At 36.0% G+C, this 20138-nt stretch overlaps 2 protein-coding genes across 12 annotated transcripts in view; one reads left to right on the plus strand and one right to left on the minus strand.

Moving 5' to 3' along the window:
- Positions 1-20138, plus strand: part of LOC105686611 — a 69229-nt gene that overhangs the window by 5710 nt on the left and 43381 nt on the right. For 3 of the 10 annotated variants that reach the window (XM_048659740.1, XM_048659738.1, XM_048659744.1), the window contains exons 1-2: positions 17883-18092; positions 18206-18334. In XM_048659740.1, coding sequence (XP_048515697.1) covers positions 18086-18092; positions 18206-18334 — 136 coding nt within the window. In that variant the 5' untranslated portion in view covers positions 17883-18085. Of the gene's footprint in view, positions 1-9098; positions 9192-17882; positions 18093-18205; positions 18335-18961; positions 19038-19260; positions 19280-19861; positions 19990-20138 lie in introns of those variants that run through there. The other 7 variants (XM_048659743.1, XM_048659741.1, XM_048659746.1 and 4 more) reach the window with 7 other exon arrangements.
- On the minus strand, positions 4654-19931 carry LOC105686740 (protein TIS11). 2 transcript variants are annotated; one of them, XM_048659737.1, is made up of 2 exons: positions 19804-19931; positions 4654-8612 (listed from the first exon to the last, which is right to left on the minus strand). In XM_048659737.1, exons 1-2 carry the CDS (start codon positions 19903-19905, stop codon positions 7350-7352), a joined length of 1365 nt encoding a protein of 454 aa, XP_048515694.1. In that variant the 5' UTR covers positions 19906-19931; the 3' UTR covers positions 4654-7349. The 2 variants fall into 2 exon arrangements, with proteins under 2 accessions (XP_048515694.1, XP_012257269.2); XM_012401846.3 differs by lacking the exon at positions 19804-19931 and adding an exon at positions 15353-16727.

Genomic DNA, 20138 nt, shown 5'->3' on the forward strand with positions numbered 1-20138 from the left:
TACAACCTGTCGTATGTACAACAGGTATGTAACACCGTGTTACATACGTACTTTATGTATCGAAAGTCTGCTCGTGTATTAATTTTCTTTATTTTCCAAAATGGACGCAAAAATCATATACGAATTTCATAAATTCTACAAATGTCGCGATTTTAATCGTTAAAATTTTTCCACGTACCTTTGGTAAATATGTACATACTGTACATACATATATGTATGCCACATACGCGTCGTGTACAGAGCGGGTACATAAATCCTCGACGATTGATGGAAAAAAATAGGAAATCTCTATACGATAATTGCGAAAAGTCCAAAACAAAAAATAGCAAACGGATAAAAAACTTCGTTGAACGAAAAGTTTTTTTTAATAATATTGCCAATGATTTACCTCGGTCGATCGTTAAACTCAAACCAATCGAAGCGAATGAACCGGACGGAAAATAATAATATTTTTTTTTCGTTGTTCAGGTTTTTTCGAATCGAAATAATAACAGATGAACAGCATAGAAATTAATCATTTTAAATTATATATTTATTCACACGAATGATGAACATTATATCACAAAAATTAAGTATGGATTTCATATATAAATATAATAATGACAATAATAATAATAATAATAATTACTATTATTATTATGTGAATAATAATATTAATCAAAAATAATAGTAGAAATAATTAATATAATATAATATGTATTGTATGATGATAATAATAATAATAATATAAATATTTTGTATGAAAATTTTCATTCTAATTTCGTCTAGTTTAGTTCAGTTTCGTTTTTTTTTTCCTTTAATTTTTTCATTCAATTTACAAATCATTCATTTCAATTTCTTCTCAATATAGCTTATCAAATTTTTCTATCGAATCATCATCGTAAGGTTAAGAAAAAAAGAATTTTTTTTTTTTTAATTGAAATAAAGAAAAAAACGATTCGTCGTCGATTTCGGAAAAGAATCGGGAGCAAAATTTTGAAGAGAAATCTGAATGAATTAAAAAAAAAAAAACTCGTCCAAACTGCGTCGCATCATTTTCTTTCGTTTCAAATTCGGAAATAAATTATATAAATCATCAGTTTCGTTTATTATATATATATAATAAAGTATAAATATTATATGTACTCAATTTTGTTTAACGTCGCAATTTCGTTCGAATCCTTGTTCGAACAATTTTTACTGATATTCGTTTATTTATTCGTATTTTATTTCAATGAATGATTTATTATTATTTTTTTTTTCTTTATTTTAGCTTTTCTCTCATTTCAAATAATCGTAATGTATAGAGTGGCATATATATAGCATTATTATGTTAATAATAATAGTAATAGTAATAATAAAAATAATAATAATAATAAATCTGAGAAGAAAATGCGCGGTATAAAATATTGTATATAAATATATAAATACGTTTGAAAAAATAAATATGTTTTTTTTTAAATTACGAGAAACAAGAAAACAAAAAAAAAATTGAGGGAAGAAAAAAAATATTACAAATAATAATAATTATAATAATAAAAGAAAATAGATATAAGACATACACTTGCAAAAAAGAGGGAAGAAAGGAAGAACATTGATCGTTATGATAATTAATAATTATTAACAGTATAGTTTGTATGATATAAATGGTGTCAAGTCTATAATATAACTGCAGCGAAAAAACCGTTGCACGTGAAAATTTATTTCTCTCCGCTTTTTCTTGTTTTTTTTTTTTTTTGTTTTTTAGTTTTGATACCAAAAAAGGGAAACCATGGAAATACGTTGTAAATAAAAGAGAAGGGAAAAAACGGTACGGTAACGTACATAGATTTTTGGAATATAGTTTGTTTTTTTTTTTTTTTTTAATTTTTGCTGCCAGCCAGATTTTTTGGTTTCGAAATTTTTTTTCTAAAGAAAATTAAAATTTGGTTCATACAGGTGTATAGATGGGTACGTCGTTTTTCGTAGTTAGAAACATTTTTTTTTTTGTTCATTTTCTATTTTCGTTAGTTTTTCTTCCTTCAAATGAACGTCGTTATTAGCATGCGTAAAAAAAAAATAAAAAGAAACTAAAAAAAAAATACTGGCATTCGAAGAGAAGAGAATAAAAAAAACCAAAGCGCATCAATTTTCATCTTCACGTGCAGTCAGCCAGCCAGAATGTCGTCTAGATTTTAACGCGCTGGACACGTTACTCTCTCATTAATTACAAATGAAAACGTGAGTGCAAAAAAAGAGAAGAAAAAAAAAAATAGGAGAAATATACGCGTACGTTTTTTTTCTCATCGTATCGTATATGTATATATATATATATAGAATATAAAAATATATATACATATATAACATTCGATCGCCGAGACCACATATACATTATATATGTATACATATCTCCAAATTATCATTATTGTTATTATTGTTATTACTATTATTATCGTCTTCTTCTTCCTTCCTTTCTCATATACCTATATACACTTCACTTCACTTTCTCGGAATTTTTTCTCACTTTCTTTTCCCCCCCCCCCTCTCGCCCCTCCTTAATTACAAGGTAAATCGCTTTTGCTTTTATCCATATCCATATTAATATTGTTATCATTACATACTTATATATCACTTGTAACAATATGGTATGTAGGTATATATATTTCGAAGAAGGCAATGATTAACAACAACAATAATAATAATAAATGTAATAGTAATAGTGATAGTGATACTAATGTTAATAGTTACGATGGAATAATATAAACGGGTTGAACATTATAAAAAAAAAAATCAATTAATCAATAATAATAATAATAATAATAATTAAATAACATTAAATAATATAGATAATAACTTGTGATTAAATGATATAATAATCGAACGTTAAATTATAGTTTACAATCGATATCAATAGGTTTGCGGGAGGGCTTTTCTTCCCCCCTCTAAAGATTGTGCCGTTTTATCGAGTGAAAAATTTTTGTCGCGCGTTATTTCCATGTTTTTTTTTTCATCTCACACGTGACAATGAACGGTTTTTCGTCGATGAGTTTTTTCTTGCTTTTTCGTTACTAATTATGTTTCGTTGTTGAATTTTTTTTCGTGTTTTTTGGTCTGTTTTTTTTTTTTTTCAAAATTATTCGTTTCTTGCGTCGACGTGTTACTATTTGATGCAAATAATAATCGTGTATATAAATATTCAATGATAATGATAATGATAATATTAATAATATTAATAATAATAATAATGGATGTTTTCTCATCGCAACACCGACAGTGTGAACTAAATCTACGATAACATTTTTTTTTCTTCTTTCATTTTCTCATTCTCCAAATATAAATTAAACGAAAACATTATTGTTTTTCGTTGTTGTTGGTTTTTTTTTTTTTGTCATTTTTTTCATTTTTTTATATCAATATTATAATAATATATAGCATGGTATAGTATGTAGTATAGTATAATATAATGTAGTATGGTATTACAGTATAGCATATCATATGTGTGTATATATATATATAATATATATGTATATATATACAAAATTCATTCGATTTTCAAAAACCACGTCATTTAGGCACTTTTTTGTTTGTTTTTTTTGTTATTCTCTTTTTCCTACACACACGCTCACGTAAAATGGCGATCGGATCACGGAGGCGGTTTGCGGCGAGGGAAGGAAAATGAAAGAGAAAAGAGAGAGAAAAAAACTCGTTTTTTTCGGTTCTTCTTTCTACTCCTTTTCCAACGTAGATTGGGGAAGACGAAGAACAGGTTTTTGTTCGTTTCAAACGATTTTTCCCTCGCCATCAATGTTTTTTTTTCTTGAAAATGTTTTTCTTTCACAACGTATAACGTATAATAGAACGTGTAACGTGATCCGCGAGCCAATTATTCGAAGGAAAAAAAGATCAACTTCATCAACGAGCGTTAAATTAACATTAATAGTAATACAAATATATCTAATAGTATAATAGAATATTATTTATTTTCTTTATTTGCTTATTAATTTTTTTGTTTAATTATTATAATATATATAGTAATTAGTAATATTTCTATTGCAATAGTTACATATCACATATACTTCTTCTTTTCATTTTCATTTTTATTTTCTTTTTCGTATCCACTTTTTTTTTTTTTTTTTTTCTATATCTCCTTCGCTACTTCTATTCTCTATCTCTTTATTGGTTTCACTTGTCTATTCTTCTCTCGTACTCCCACTAATCCTTTTTTCTTATCCTTCCTATTTCAATTTCCGGAGGATTTCTCTCGTTTCTCGCTCTCCTTATTTCGTGGCAATTAAATATTCGTTACAAGGTAGACGGACAGTTGTCGGGGAATTTTCTCATCGTTTTTGAATTTTACCTTTTTTTTCCCTAACACGTTGCAGTTATTTTATTCATCTTTGCTAAATTCCGTTTACCTCCCTTAATTCTCTCTCCATCTCGTCGTCAACTTCATCGTCACACATGGAAGACATTTGTCGGTTTTAACCACTTATCGTTAGAAAAAGAAGAAAAAAAAAAAAAATTAAAAATCTTCACTTACGCTTACATACGACACATAAATATATGTTTCTTTGTATATAGTTTTGTATTATATATATACATATAGATATATGTATACATATAATATTTTGTTTCCATTCAATTTTTTTGTTGTTTTACCGTATCATGCATTGTTTCTTTTTCCTTTTTTTTTTATTATTTTTTTATTTTTTTATTTTCATTCCCCCAATTTTCTCGTCGAGATCTCGGTTTGATTTTTTTTCATCAGTCACCGTACACGTGATTGACGGAGACGGATTGAAAGCAAAAACTTTCGTTCGTTTCATGTGTTTGTTTTTTTTTTGCTATGCAATTTTCGTTCAACTTTCGCAATTTTCATCTCCTCATTTTTCCTCGTTCTATTCTTATTCGTTATACTCTCTACATAACCTACCTATGCGCAATTATATCGTACGAGTAAAAAAGTAAAAGAAATTTTCACGACTCTCGTCATTATCGTTTAGTTTTTTAATTATTCCTTTATTTATTTATTTTTTTCTGTGTCTCTCTCTATTTTTATTTTAAATATTATCGTAACGTAAGACTATAGAATGTTTGGAATTATTATTGCAACGGTTTTTTACCTGCTACGAGGTTTTTTTTTTAAAAAATCACCATCATTTTTATATTCTTTATTATTCATTTTTTTCTCTTCATTTATTCATTGTTCACTTCATTCATTTTCGAAAACATATATAGGTCATCTTTTTCGAAAAAAAAAAAAAAAAAGTATACAAAAACTCACCGAACGGAGACGGCGGATCAAGTGAAAGTGAGAAGAAACAAAGACGAATTGAAACCGATATCGAAACTGACGATATTTGCAATTTTTTGAAATTTAATCATGCTTTTTTTTTTTCTTCAAAAAGAAAGAAAGAATCGAAGAACCGCCGTGTGTGCGTGTTTCTTTTTCATTCTTCTCTTTCTCTCCCACATTTTTCAAAGAATTAAAAATTCGAAAATCAGAAAAACTGTCTGAGATATTCAAAAAACAAAATAATAATAATAATAATAAATAAAAGGAAAACACTCGACCCGATTTCACTCGTTCCATCCGCCTATTTCATAAATATATTATATGATATATATACAAAAAAAAGATAAAAATAATAATAGTAATAATAATAATAATTTAAAAAACTTATTCTAATACGTATAAAACAAAACAAATAAAGAAAGAACCCAAAAAAAAAAAAAAAAAATTAAATTTGAACGATTCGACATTCATTCCGTTGAGTTATTGTCTCGTGATCATTCGAAAAGTCCGACGTTATTTATCATCGTGTCAACTGGAGTAGAAATAGGAAAAAAAAAGTGTTTTTTAAAAAAAAAAAAGTAGAAAAAATCGCACAACGTTAAGATACTCGAAAATTAAATTATTGTTCCCCATTTCGTCGATTATTATAGTTCCATTTATTCATTTAATTGATTAATTGATTAATTAATTAATCAATTTATTTATTCATTTTTCTCGCAGTCAATCGTAATCGTTTTGATTAATCATTTGTTATTCGAATTTTTTTTTTTTTTTGTCTCTCCTCCTCCGTCATCTCTTATCTTCATTCAGTTCTTCCGTTCGCTGGCGGTTAATTATAATATATTCGATATATATGTATATGCATAATAAATATACCTAATGTAATATATAATATAATATAATATATAATATATAATAATAATAATAATAATGATATAATGTAGATGTATAAAAAGGCCAAAGTTTAATAATCACCCCCCCCCATCCTTATCTCTTCTTTTTCTATTTTCTATTTCATTTTCATTCTTTCTTTCTCTCCCTCTTTCTCCTTCTTCATTCTCAATCGTTTCAGTTAGAGTTTCAGGTTGTATCCATCTTTTCTTTATCTCTTCACTTCCTCTCATTGTTTCGTTATTTGAAGAAGAAAGGGTAGAAGTTAAAAGAAAAACGAAAGAAACGATTAAATATTTTCGCTTTTACGTCATATTATTTATATCTCTCTCTCCCCCCCCTCTCTTTCTCTCATCGTTTCTCTTCCTCTTCTAATCTCATTCTTATTCTCTCCTCCTTTTTTCCCCAACCCCCTAAATTTTCGTTTCAATCATCATCGTCGTCTATTTTAATTCGAAAAATTCGACGACAAACACAACACCGCCATCAGACGACAGGGATAAGAAAGTAAAGAAACGAAAGAAATGAAAAAATTAAAGAGAAGAAGAAGAAAAACAACATTACGACTTTACAATAGATATTTTAAATAGCTGATATTATCGATAATTAATTATATAAAAATAGAAATAATCATAATAATATTAAGAATAATAATTATAGTAATAATGAAAAGAATGTTCGTGTGTGTGTATGTGTGTGTGTGTGTGTAAATTCAGCGGAAAACGCGTACGTTCGTTGTTATAGTGAAATATTAATAATGATAATGATAATATCGATAATAATAATAATGATGATAATAATAATAATAATGACGTTATTTTTCGGTTTTTCTTTTTTTCCGCAAACGTAAAATACGGTCATTTGGCAAAAAAAGAATCATCGTCTTCAAAGTTAGTTTAGTATATGTATGTATATATATATATATAATTTATATTTTCATATACCTATGTGTAAAAAAAGAGAAAGAAAAAGAAAAGGATAAATCAAAAAATGAAATCACTTAAATATTAATAATTTAGGTAAAAATGTGTGTGGGAGGGGGGTGTGTGTGTGCGCGTGTAAGTGTGTAAGTGTGCGTTTGTTGGTTGGTTATTTAAATATTTTGTCTTTTGTCTTTTGTTGTTGTTGTTGTAGTTTTTTTTTCGTTTCATAGTTTTTCCTTCTTTGTTTTTGTTTTTGTTTTTTTTCTTAAATTTTCTCCTCCTCATATCTTGAGGTTGTCGAAATCCGTTATCGGATTGCTGATTCTGTTGAACACGGGCAGTCTAGACTCGCCATTGGGGGACAAAGGTGATGGCGTCCTCGGCGCGGGATCGTCTATCACGGACACGGGACTCTGCCCCGGCGGACTCGGGGTGTGTCTGGTCAGCAGGCCGAAATCCGGCCCCAAACTGAACGGCGTCGTTACGTCGTCGCTGAAAAAACTCGCCATCGAATTGGTCGGCGACTGACTCAAACTGGACGAGGGCGATACGGAGTCCGCCGTGCTACCCAACGAGAAGGTGGGACTCAGATTGAGGGGCTTGGGGCGCGAGCCGATCACCGATCCCGACGAAGACGAGTGATGATGGTGCTGGTGCTGGTGCTGGTGCTGGTGACCTTGGCGGTGACCTTGGCCACCGGCCTGCTGCCCCGACACTCCGCCGGCCCCACTTCCTCCCCCTATGCTCAGCGAATACGTGCGCATCAGGGAAACCGACACGTAGGAACCGCCGCCGCCGCCGCCGCCGCCGCTGCCCTGAAGAGACGCGGACCTCATCAGTTGCTGCTGTTGTTGTTGTTGCTGTTGCTGCTGCTGCTGATGTTGTTGCTGCTGCTGCTGGTGCTGCTGCTGCTGCTGATGATGATGAGTCGTCGTCAAGGTCGACGTCGAGTGTTGGCCGGGGTTCTGCATCGTCGGGGGAACCGCGGACGGCGACGCGGAATTGATGGTGGCGTTCGTCGCGCCCCCGCCGTTAGCCGCCGCTATCTGTTCCAAAATGGCCGCCGAGCCGAGGACCGCGCCGCCCCCCAGCATCGGGCTGAGGCCCATTATGTTCGGCTGGGCCTGGCCAAGCTGCGCGGATACCTTCTGATTGTGGATTCGGGCCTCTTCGAAGTTGTGGATGAAGTGGCAACGGGGTCCGTAAGGGCAGAAACCGATCGTGTGGAAGGTACGGCACAATTCGGTCTTGTACTTGGGGTGACGCGCTAGGTTTCGTAGTTCCGAGTAACCGTGGGCGAACTGACACTTGTCGCCGTATTTGCAAGCGCCGCTCTCCTCGAACGGACGACACAATTCCGTCTTGTAACGAGACGTCGGCTCGCTAACGCTACGGTCTAATTTTCTGTGCTGCTCTATCAGAGTTACCAGTGATGCGTAGCTCCTGCGCAGAGGCGTGTGGGCCGCCGCGGCCGCCGCAGCTACAGCCGCCGCCGCCGAACCCGTCGACGAGTGATCCTTCGACTTGGACGCCGCGGTCGGGTTCTGAAATTTGAAAGAAAGAAAGGATTTCATTAAACGGAACGCAAGCGGTGAACGGAAAGAGATGCACGATCGCCGGGCGATTCTTTGTGCGAATTTAGGAGAGAGAGAGAGAGAGGGGGGCCCATAAACCATTTTTACGGTTTTGGGACCCCCGGACCAATTTTCGGGGACCCGAGAAATCCTAAACTTGTGTACACGACGCCCGTTTACGAGTACATAAACCCCCCCCCTGCAACGGTACCTCCGGCTATTGTTTTTCCCCCCGTACAGGGCTTTTTGTTTCCGAAGTTCGGTTTTTCTCGAATATTTTTCCATTCTGTATTTCAAAAGTAATTCTCTCTTGGTATCCACCCTGCACAGAATTACTTCTTTTTTTTTTTTACCTTCCTCTGGGATCGTTTACATGTATTTAGAGGAATTTTTATCGAATAACCAAAAGCAAAATAAGAAAAGTACATAATTCCGATATGTATATATTTATGTATCTATATATGTGTATAATTATTGTATGTACAGGAATGCAAGCGAGCCGGGGGCCCTATCGGAACTCGTCGATCTTTCGGGTACCACCACATCCGGGTAAGAGAGAAAATATATATATATATATATATATATATGTTTGTATATAATCTGTATATACACTGTAGTATACATATCCGAATCGCTTTCACGATTTTAATTTAAAAAGAAGAAGGCGTCGGCGCCGGCAGGGGAAGGGAGAGGAAGGAAGGAAGGAAAAAAACCACTTAGAAACGGTCCTGTAGGTATCATTCGAAAGTTTGAACGTTTAACGTTTTTTTTTTATTCTTTCCCTCCCCCCTCCGCCCCTTCCCCGCCTCGGTTTAATTTTTTCTTTTCTCCTCATATTTTTCTCTTTCTTTCCGATTTTACTCGCTTCGATTTATATTCATTTATTTTTCTTTTTCTTCTCTTTTTCCCCGTCGAATCGTTGTAATCTGGAATCTTTTTTTTCCCCGCGATCTGTGTTTGATCCGATCGCTCGAAAGGGTCATCTCGCGTTTCGTCGTAACGTCCGTTTCGCGACAAAGCGAGGTGAGAGAAAAAGAAGCAGCTGAGAGGAGAAAAGGAAGAAAAAAAAGGAGAAGAGTGGAGGGAGAAAAAAGAAGAGATTTCTAGTATTTTAATTTTCTACGCGTTTTTTTTTCCTTCTTTTTTTTTCTCTCTCTCTCTCTCTCGCTATCCGTGACGTCGTCGCGTTCGTGTGGTCGTGTTATTACCTAAAATACAGGATTTTTATTTTTATTTTTGTTTTTTTTTTTCGGAAACCGGTCTTCGGCTAACTACCGAGTCTTCGAGTATTACGAAATATTATAACTAAATCTATATAACACTACACGGATATACCGAAAAATAACGTGGACATTCCGCCGAAGTAACATTATTCTTTTTCCTTTTTTGTTTTATTTCATTTTAAACATTTCCTCCTTCGCTTATTCCCTCTCTTCGCAACTCGATTTTATATCCTTTGTTTTTTTTTCCCCATTCGATCAAAGAAAATCAAATATAAATAAAACGGATGAAACGAATGCGAGACCACGTGCAACGGGGGTGGGTGGGGGGTTGGTGAAGAAGGGGGAGGAAAAAGGTGGTGGTTAAAAAATAATGAGGCGGAAAATTCCGACGAAATTCATCGATTTGCAACGAATTTAATTATCTTTTCTTTCTTTATATGTACATGGAAAAATATCCTCGCATCTTTATTTATTTTTCCCGCTGAATATGTATATACTTGCATAGGTGTATATATATATATATATACACACATATATACGTATAACGTACGGATGTTTCAACATCGTCATTCATTTCCACGTTATTAATAATATATTAATAAATCTAACCTAACGTGTAACGTGTACGTCGTATCTTTTTTATCCTCTTCGAGAATTACATTTCTACAAACACTTACTTACGCTCACACGCGCAACAACGATAATAGCTATTGCGAAGTACGATAATAAAATACGCGGTACGTGTGTGTCATGTGCATATATATATTTATATATACACACACGCACACGCACTCCGTTGACGTGACGTCATTTTTTTTTTTTTTTTGCTTTTTTCAAAGTACACGCACAACGATAATATGTTACGATAATATTATGTTCTCGATCGGTGTACACACACACACACACACACGTACGCGTTATTATGTGTACTTTATATTTCTCGTTGAAACGATTTGTCCCCCTACCACCCACCCGCCATCTGTTTTTTTTTTTTTTCTTTTTCAATCATTTTTTCCGTTCGTTTCGTTTCATTCCGTCTAATAATTCTTTTTATCCCGACGCATCTCTCTTTTGCCCCGCAACTTTTGCAATTTCGTTCGAAACGAGGATCGGATGAGAAATGGCGAGACAAAGGAATGGAAAGAAAATCAGAAAAGCAGATGAGAGATGACGAAAAAATTTGCAAAAAAGAAACAGAAAGGAGAAAGAAACCGAAAAATGAAGGGGGAAAATTATACCATCAACTAATCGCGTCAAGGTGCGGCTTAATTATTTCAATGGAATCGTTTCACGCACTGATTATTCTCACTGTATGGATGTGTAATAGCTTCGCCCCCCCCCCCCCCCCCTACATGAGTATTTATATATATTTATATATACATATATACATATATAAATATAAATCAAACCATATACTTGGAGGTACGAGTTTCCGTTGAAATGATTTCGTTTGAAGTATTTTCCTTTTCGTGTTAAAAATTTTTCAATCTATCGTTCGAATCGAAATTTTTCCGCAAAATCTAGACGTCGGCGCGGCAGTTTTATACCCCCCTTCGCGCACCTCTTACCCTTTTCGAAATACGTGTAAATGAAAATGGAGAAAAAGAAAAAAAGGAAAGGAAAAATTTTCTAGAGGCAACAAAAAAAAATAAATAAAAAAATAAATAAATAAATAAAGTAAATAAAAACCGTTCAAAAGGGGCACTAATCGACACGAAAACGCCCCACTTGTACATAGGTAGGTACATGAGATGCATGTGCACGCACGTATGTACGAATATATGTCATACTTATGTACACGTGCATGTGGTATAATAGTACCTAGTTCACGGGTCGGTGAAAAGTAAGCAAGGTGCACGGAAATCCCCTTTTCAATAGTTGCTCGGTCGCTTCATCCCCCTTTTTTCTTCCTTTACAATACATTGGGGCGTAATAATAGCCACCCCCCTCCCCCCCCGATCTACCTTTATACCTCACCTTTACTCCCTTTTCATGGGGCATACCCACACGTGGATCGGGGGAGGGCAGGTACACAAGCGACACGTCGGTGTATTTTGTGTCAGGTTTATTTTTATTCATTATTATTATTATTATTATTTTGAATTCTTTATCGATGAAAATACGGGACAAATATGTAATAGATGGATATGTATACGTATGCATGTACATAAAATATGTACGCACACATATCCATGTATAGGTATAGTATATGTATAATAGTTTTGGTTTTCATCACCAAAGAGGCCCTTTGTTTCTCGTGTACGTAGGTATATAATGCAACGAAGGTATTAATTTATGTCTCAGGAAGGTGGAATCAAATATGGAATCAAATATCGTTGGTATTTTTGAAAAATGCCGGTAACGTTGCGTGATGAAAAAAAAACAAAAATCAAGAGAAAGCCAACAAAATAAAAACATAAACAACAACAACAACAACAACAACAGCCATTTCAAACACGTTTTCCATTTCTTCCCTTGATTTTATTTTTTCTCCCACCCCATCCAACCGCCCCACGTCGCTTTCTTTCTTTCTCTTTTAGTTTTTCGTACATATATGTATGTACTACGTACATATGTAATACATAGGTATGTGTCGGGAAGCGTAACAGGTCCCGTTCTGACGCGACACGTGCAAACACCATTTCTTTTCGTTGGTTTTGTTGTTTCTAATCTTTTTTCATTCTTCTTCTTTTTTTGGTTTGCTTCGTTCGGTACAACTTTTTGTCGTTGTTGTTATTGTTGTTGTTGTTTTTGATTTTTGATTTTCCGTTTGTCGTCTCTGTATCATCGTTATAAAATTTTCTCGTTTTATCTTTCGTTCGGAAAATTGTTGTATATGAATCGTTCGAATAATATCGCACACGTGGTGTCTGAAGAAATAGAAGTAAAAAGTATGCGAAAACAGAAAAGAGAAAAAAAGAAAATGAAGAAAAAAAGAAAGGAAAAGAGAGAGAGAGAGAGAATCGTGATTCACTTCATCGTTGGTTGGAGTCAAGAAAAAGGGGGGGAAACATACGCGGGAGGATGAATAATATTTGAGGAAAAAAGAATCAGGCGGTGGAAGAAGTCGAAGAATAAAGAGAAGAGAAAGAGGAGAATAGAGGTTTTATTAACGAATTTTAGTGCGTCGGTTTGGAGTTACAGAAATAGGTTTTCTCAGCGTGGCAATGCGTGCATGCTTTTCTTAGCGTAGGTCGGTTATTTTTGTACGCCTTGTTTTCATTCCTTCTCTTTTTCCTATTTTCCCTTTCTCTTTTCCCACCCTTTTTTCTCTCTCTCTTCTCGCTTTTCTTACTTCGAAATTGTTCTTGAAAAATTACTTTCACGATCGATCGATTCGTCGCACGTTACATCCAACGTCAAAATACCAAAATCAACAACAACAACAAACAAACAAAAAATAAAGAAAAGAAACAAACTTTAACGAAATTTCGATGCACATGCTACACCATGTGTTTGACCTCGGTTTCAAGAATACAAATGACAACAGAAATAACAACAAAAAAGAAACAAACCAACAAACAAATTGCTTTTCTTCTTTTTTTGCGTTTCTATCGGTTTCTATTTGTATAAATACAATAAATACGAGTAAACAGAGCTCCGGGTGAAAATCAACCGCAACAATAATTTTCAATTCAACGTTTGATTTCTGTTTCCTTTTTCTTTTGCTCTCCTCTTTCCACAACGTAAATTCACCGTAGGGGGCGGTTCGAAAAAGAGAAAAAGGAAAAAAAAAACTCTTCGCTCTCCGTTCCTTTTTTATTCGCTTCATTGGGGGCTGATATTTCATAAATATTTAAAAATCGTTAGTTGTTTTTTTTCTCCCCCCGTTTTATTTTCGGTGCTTCGAATACAACGATCGTCGCGTCGTTGTCGGTCGTTATTTCGGTTGATAAAATGCCGAGCGGAGTTGGCAAGTAATTATCAAAACGTTATACAATGTTGCTATCCGCATATTTAGACCGGAGCCGGACGGACGGACGGACGCGTTTCTCTCGCTCTATTCGCATAGGTCGTTTTCGCGTTCGTTTGCTCGGTTCACGGTCGAATCAGTTTTGAGGACTTTGGGATATACAGAGGAGAGAGACGCAAACACACACACACGTATACATACACACATCCATCCACGTATACCTATGTCATCCCGTCTCTAACGCGTAACAAGTTCGCAAATAAAAAATAAAAAATAAATCACACAAAAAAAGAGAAAAAAAGAGAAAAAGAGGGACAGGGACGAACGGAGAATTGTAAAAATTTTTCAAACGCCTGCGTTAAGTTAACGACAACAGCAACGACATCAACAATAATAATAATAATAATAATAATGATTACGACGATGATAACAATTGATGGACAAAATCGGCGTACGTGCGGGGCGTAATAATTTCAATATAATCGATTGAATTTGATATTTAACACGAGTTATGTGTAGTTATGTAGTGTGTGTGTGTGTGTGTGTGGGTGTAGTCGAAGTACACGAGTTTGTATATAGCCTCGCGAGTGGTGAAACTTATTTTCTCTCTTGTAGCGAGCGGAGCTCTTCTCTTCGATGTTATAAGGTGAAACCGAAGAGAGTGTTCACGAGCAAACGCGTTCGCCACCGCGCACCGAGGTTGTCGTGCGATCCGTAAGGAGAGAGTTTAATGTCGTTATTAGTTTCGTTTCGTTTCGTTTCGTTTCAATTTTTCCATACAATTTTATTACACCCGATTCGTTTCTCTGTATTCGTTTTATTTTATACGTTTATCGCCGGTTACCCGTACAACACTCCGCGATACGATCTCGCTACGTTTCTTCCTTTCGTTGGATTTTTTTTTTTTTTATTCTATTTTTCTTTTTATTTTTCTTTTTCTTTCTCTTCGTGTCGCCGGAGAAGACTCCTTTCTCCGGGAAGTTTGTCGTCGACGAGGGGAAAGAGATCCTCGCGTTTTCTCCCGATTTCTGTCGAAATTTTGCAAATTCGAAACGGTCAAAAAACGCTCTCCGTTCCCTTTCTCGTCGGCGTTGTTGAAAATTTATTTTCTCTCATTTTCTTTCCCGCCATATTTTCGTAGCCTCGATTTAGCCAAAAAACGAGAATAGACAGGCGCGATAAACCGCGTTACTCTTTGTCCCCTTTGTTAGAGACGGCGTGTAACGTGTTGTCTTTGAGTTTTTCAACGAGGTCGTACTCTCGTCCGCCGCTGGTATATTGTTACGACCTTTGTGTCGCTTTTCGCTTGCCTCTATTTCGTTTTTAACCCCTTACCGTTGTTTTCTTTTCCCTAAGCCACGGACGGACGGAAAAGCGACGAAAACATGGGGGTGGGGCTAGGGGGTTAGGGAAAATGTTGTTTTCGGAAAATCGCTCGATCGGATGCTGAATATTTGACGATCAATTTTCAACCGCGTCGAGTCGATTTTTCGAAAAATACGAGTCTGGTTGTGATCAGTGTTATTGTCGTTGTTATTTTTGTCGTAGGTTGGAATAATTTTTGATTTTCTTACCTTGAATAACAATTCGCCGCAATCGAACATAGGATTGCTCATTACTGCCGTAGACATTTTGATTGAGGAGACAGTTTTGAAGCAGTGTAACAAAAAAAAAAAAACCGGACACTTTCGGTTTACTTGGACGGAAAAATTTTCCCGCCTCGCGGTTTTGTCGTTTTGCTTTTTTTTTTGTTTTTCAACTCTCTGTCTCGTTGTTGTTCTTTGTACCGATTTTACTCGACCGTAAGTATTTTAAAAACTCGAGTTATCGAACAAATACACCACAGAAAAGAACCAACTTCCACTGTTATAAATAATTTTCTCTTGAATCTTTTTCTTGGTTTTTCGTTTTCATACAAACTTTTTTCTCTCAGTCGTATTTATATCAAAACATTAAACAACAGGCACAGTTTTACACGTAAAATTAATCATGCGTAGATATATGTATTATTATTTTTGCTCAATTTGTCTTCGGTTCGTTCGCTTGTGTTTCCTTTTTTTTTTTCTCCAGTTTTTTGGATACGTTTATTCGTCGTTTTTGTTTTTGTTGTTGTTGTCGAACGTTTGAAAAAACTTTGTTCAAACTTTTCGTTACCGCGTTACCTTCATTACGGGAATTTTGTTCAAAATGATCGTTTTGCGTTTTCTTTCTCAGTTTCGTTTATTATTATTCCTCAAAAGAAGAAGAAATAAAACCGGGTAATAAAATCGAAGGAGAGAAAAAACCCCCCCGATAAAACAAAAAGAACCACAAACAGTCGCAACAAATAATTATTTTTATTACAAACTGGCACTTTTTTACTCGTTTTTAGTTTCTTTATTCGTTCATTTTACTTCTGTTTTTTTTTTTCGAAATCTAGTTGGTATTTTTATAAAAAAAACTTCGTTAAAACAAACTACCGGTCCGGTTGTCGTCTTATTTCCATCAATCGTTGGAAAAGTTTATTCGAATGATTAAAATAAGAAAGAAAAAAAAAAAATCACACGCGCACAATACACACAAAACGAACGACGGAATGAACGAAAAAAAAAAAAAAAAAAATTGTCCTTTTTTTCTCTCGTTGTTTCAATTTTCTTGTGTTCGAGAAATTGGAGAAAAAAAAAAATCGTCAATTTTTTTGTTTTTTTCTATTTGGTGGTCGTTTGAACGAAAACTTTCTTTTTCCTCAAAACGAGCGTTTTTCTCTATTCTCTTCAATTTATTATCTCGGTAAATTTCTATTTCGGTCGGTTTCGTGAGAGGACGGTACCTTAACGTTACGATATCAAAAGAACTAGTTTATAGAAAATTTTTTTTGTATTCATCGAGATCCGTCTCACTAAGCTTCCGACAGCTTACTGAATGTAATTTCACCGTCAGCGGGGATCGTGGGCCTCGCCAACGGCGGGAGAAGCTAAGCCAAGATGCGTTCGTCCGTCGGTGGCGGAGGTGGCGCCGCCATGCGGTGAAAATCCGCGACTCACCCCCAGAGGGCGCGGGGAGGGGGGCGATGCTTCCCCGCCAATCGCCGAGCGCGCCCGACCACCTCCACCCCCTACTACTCCGGCGTCGCTTCTCGTGTGTAAAAATTTTTGCCCCCCCCCCCTCCACCCCCCTCCACCTCAGGAACGCTCTTCACCCGTTCGTTCTTCGAACGATGCGATACGAAACGAAACGTTTTTCCGCCGGCCGTCCCCCCCGCCAACCCCGCCGCCCGCTTCGAATCCCACCAATAACGTCGCTTTTTCGATAAACGGACAACCGACAACGTCGCGGCCTCGCCGTTCATCGTTGCAACGCGTTTGCCCCGCGTCATCCTCGTTTCAACGCGCCGTATTATGTGGAATAAGTTAATGCTATGTATGTACGTACGACGACGACGATATTACTTGAAAAAAATTTCATTTCGTTTGAGATGATTTTTTTTCTTTCGAATTGAGTTTTAATAATGCGTCCCTGCGATGTGGACACTACCTACTACTTTTCTACTACACAGCCGGCGAAATTGTTCGTTACTTCGTTAGAAGTATATCGAATGTTGTATACTGAAATATTTTCGTTTGTTATTTTTCGCTTTTTGTTTTTTTTTTTACCTTTTTTCAATTTTTGCCTCGCTGTGATCTATCGTGTACGTTGGATTCCGTCGATTTTCTTTCTCCATTTCTCTCTCCTTTGGTTTTCTGTTGTTGTTGCTGTTGTTTATGATGTTATTTTTGTTTTTAAAAAATTTCCATCTACGAATACACATATATATATATTCGTAAAACACAGCGCACACTCGTTATACGTTAATACGGCATATTGTAAAATCATAAAATATGACGAAACGCAAGACCATTTCGTTTCGTTTAATATGCTTCTTTTTTTTCCTTTTTACTTCTCATCTTATTTTTAATCTTTTCTGCCTTTTTTTTTTTTTTTTCTTCTTTTTTTCATTATCTCCCGTTTTCTTCTGTACGCGAGCGAGCGATGATAAAATAATATGACGTCAGTTTCCATCCATCTCCCACTTCTCACAGTCAGTCCGACATCCAACTATATACACGCATACATATATCTATACATATATATATATATATATATATATATATACACGGTGCGGTATATATTTACGCACTTATATATACTCGTAATTTTTTTTTTTTTTTTCTTTCTCTCTCTCCTTTTGCTTTCCGAGTAAAAAGACTAAAGTCCTCCTCGTTCAGAGATAGTCGCATAAGTATATCAAGAGGATGAGATAGCCGATTATCGTTATTGTCGTCGTATTTATGGGGGGTTTGTCGCTTTTTTTATTTATTTATTCATTTATTTATTTTTTTTTTTTCTATCATTTTGCTTCGCTTCCAAGTTTTGTTGTTTTTTTTTTATTTTTCCTCTTGTTTTCCCAGCGAAGAAAAGGCGAATCGAATTTTTGGCCGAACGCGATTCCCGCGTTCATCGTTCGACTCGTATCATATGTATGTATCGCGTACGACACTGTACACCCTGTGGAAATATTTCTGGTCGACGGATACGAGGTGATTAAAATTAGCGAAATACAAAAGTGAAAAAAAAGGAAACAAACCTAAAAAACAAATGAATTAACCACGAAAATAAACGCACAACGAACAATGAGAAATTGACTTTCGATAGATACAGTTGTTATTATATCGTGACACATCGTACAGTTTGTGGTATCATCATCATCATCATCATCGCGTATGTGATGAATTTATATTTCAAGAATAGTATACATTATCATTATGTATACATGTACGTATATGTGTATGTACGGTATATCATTATTCTCACATAGTGTGTATATATATATATATATATACACATGTATGTATATATAGGTTCCGAGTAACGTGTAATGTAGATGTGTACTTATCCGTATCGCGAATATAGTGAGTCATTCGAAAAGAAAAGAAAGACGAAATAATAAATAAATATTTTAAAACCGAGCAACGAAAATGAACGATTACAAGGATAATATTGTAACGAAGCAACCGAGCGCTACGTCGATCTCCTCCTCCTCCACCCCCCCCCCCACCCCCTCCCTTCGCCCCCCCACCCCACCGCGATTCGTTGATTAATCAACTCACCTGTGAACCTCGATAAAATACCGCGCCCCGCCATTATTTTCAACGTTTCACTTGTTATTATCGTCGAATCGCGTTCCGCGGGGCGAAAAAAAACCGCGCGAAGTTGGCGCCTCTCCGCATCCTACGGTTCGAGGTTAGGTCAGGTTATTTTACACACGCACGCCGCATGCGTACGTACAGTACACCGATATACCATACGAACACGGAGAGAGGGAGAGAGAGACGAGCGAGAGAGAGGGAGAGAGAGAGAGGGAGCGAGCGAGTTTTTAACCATCGGTTACGCGTAGCTACGCAGAGACGCGGTGTGCGGAACTGTTTGCACGTCAGTGTGCGTGTGCGTCCGACCGTCTGCTCGCGTCTCCGCCGCTCGTACGTGTAAGTGTGGTGTAGGTATACGTATAAAACCGTGAACTCCAGAGAGACATGAATGAACGAATGAATGAAATAGCCGACGCTCATAGAAATCTATCGACGTCCCCCCCCCTCCCCCTCCCCCTCCCCCTCCCCATCCCTGTCCCCCTTCTCCGCCATTTTTCTATCACTACGTTTTTCCTCAAATTTCCTCCGATTCCGCTCGTCTATGTATAGTTTCGACGATCGATTTCGTCGCGGAAATTGGGACACCGATTTTCGCGACGAAATCGTCACCTCGAACTTTCGGTCACCTTGGAAATACCTTTTCGGACATTTTGACTGGAAATATGAAAAATAGTCGAACCAATGAATCACCCCCAATAGTGCGTTACGTATACATACACCGTATAACATATGCGCGTATACAATGATACATGTCCATCGGTTACATATAGATTACAGATAAACGATGTTATATATATATATATATATGTATACGTTCACATATGTACGATCATGTGACTAAAAATTAACGTTGTACTCACCCGCCGCCCCGTCGAGGTTCTGCTCTGCTCTTCTTTTTTTTTTTTTGTTACTCGTGGCGTTCGATGTGGGCCACAAAATGGCGGAAGGGGGTTAGGAGTCATGAGAATCTTCGCAGTCGAGGGGGAGCGAGAATAGAAGAGAAAACACAAATTTAGACACCCCCATGGGGTGGTTACGTCCGACTGGTATGTTACAACACTTATATACGTACACATAGACCTGGTATGTGCGCATACTCAGTACATACGGATAGTTCAGATTATCGTTATATACGCCCCTATGCCTCGGCCCCTATAATATTCCATGGGAAATACCGCGACACCCCTAATTGGGG

This window comes from Athalia rosae, chromosome 8 (assembly GCF_917208135.1).
Source record: "Athalia rosae chromosome 8, iyAthRosa1.1, whole genome shotgun sequence".
NCBI classification, from domain to species: domain Eukaryota; kingdom Metazoa; phylum Arthropoda; class Insecta; order Hymenoptera; family Athaliidae; genus Athalia; species Athalia rosae.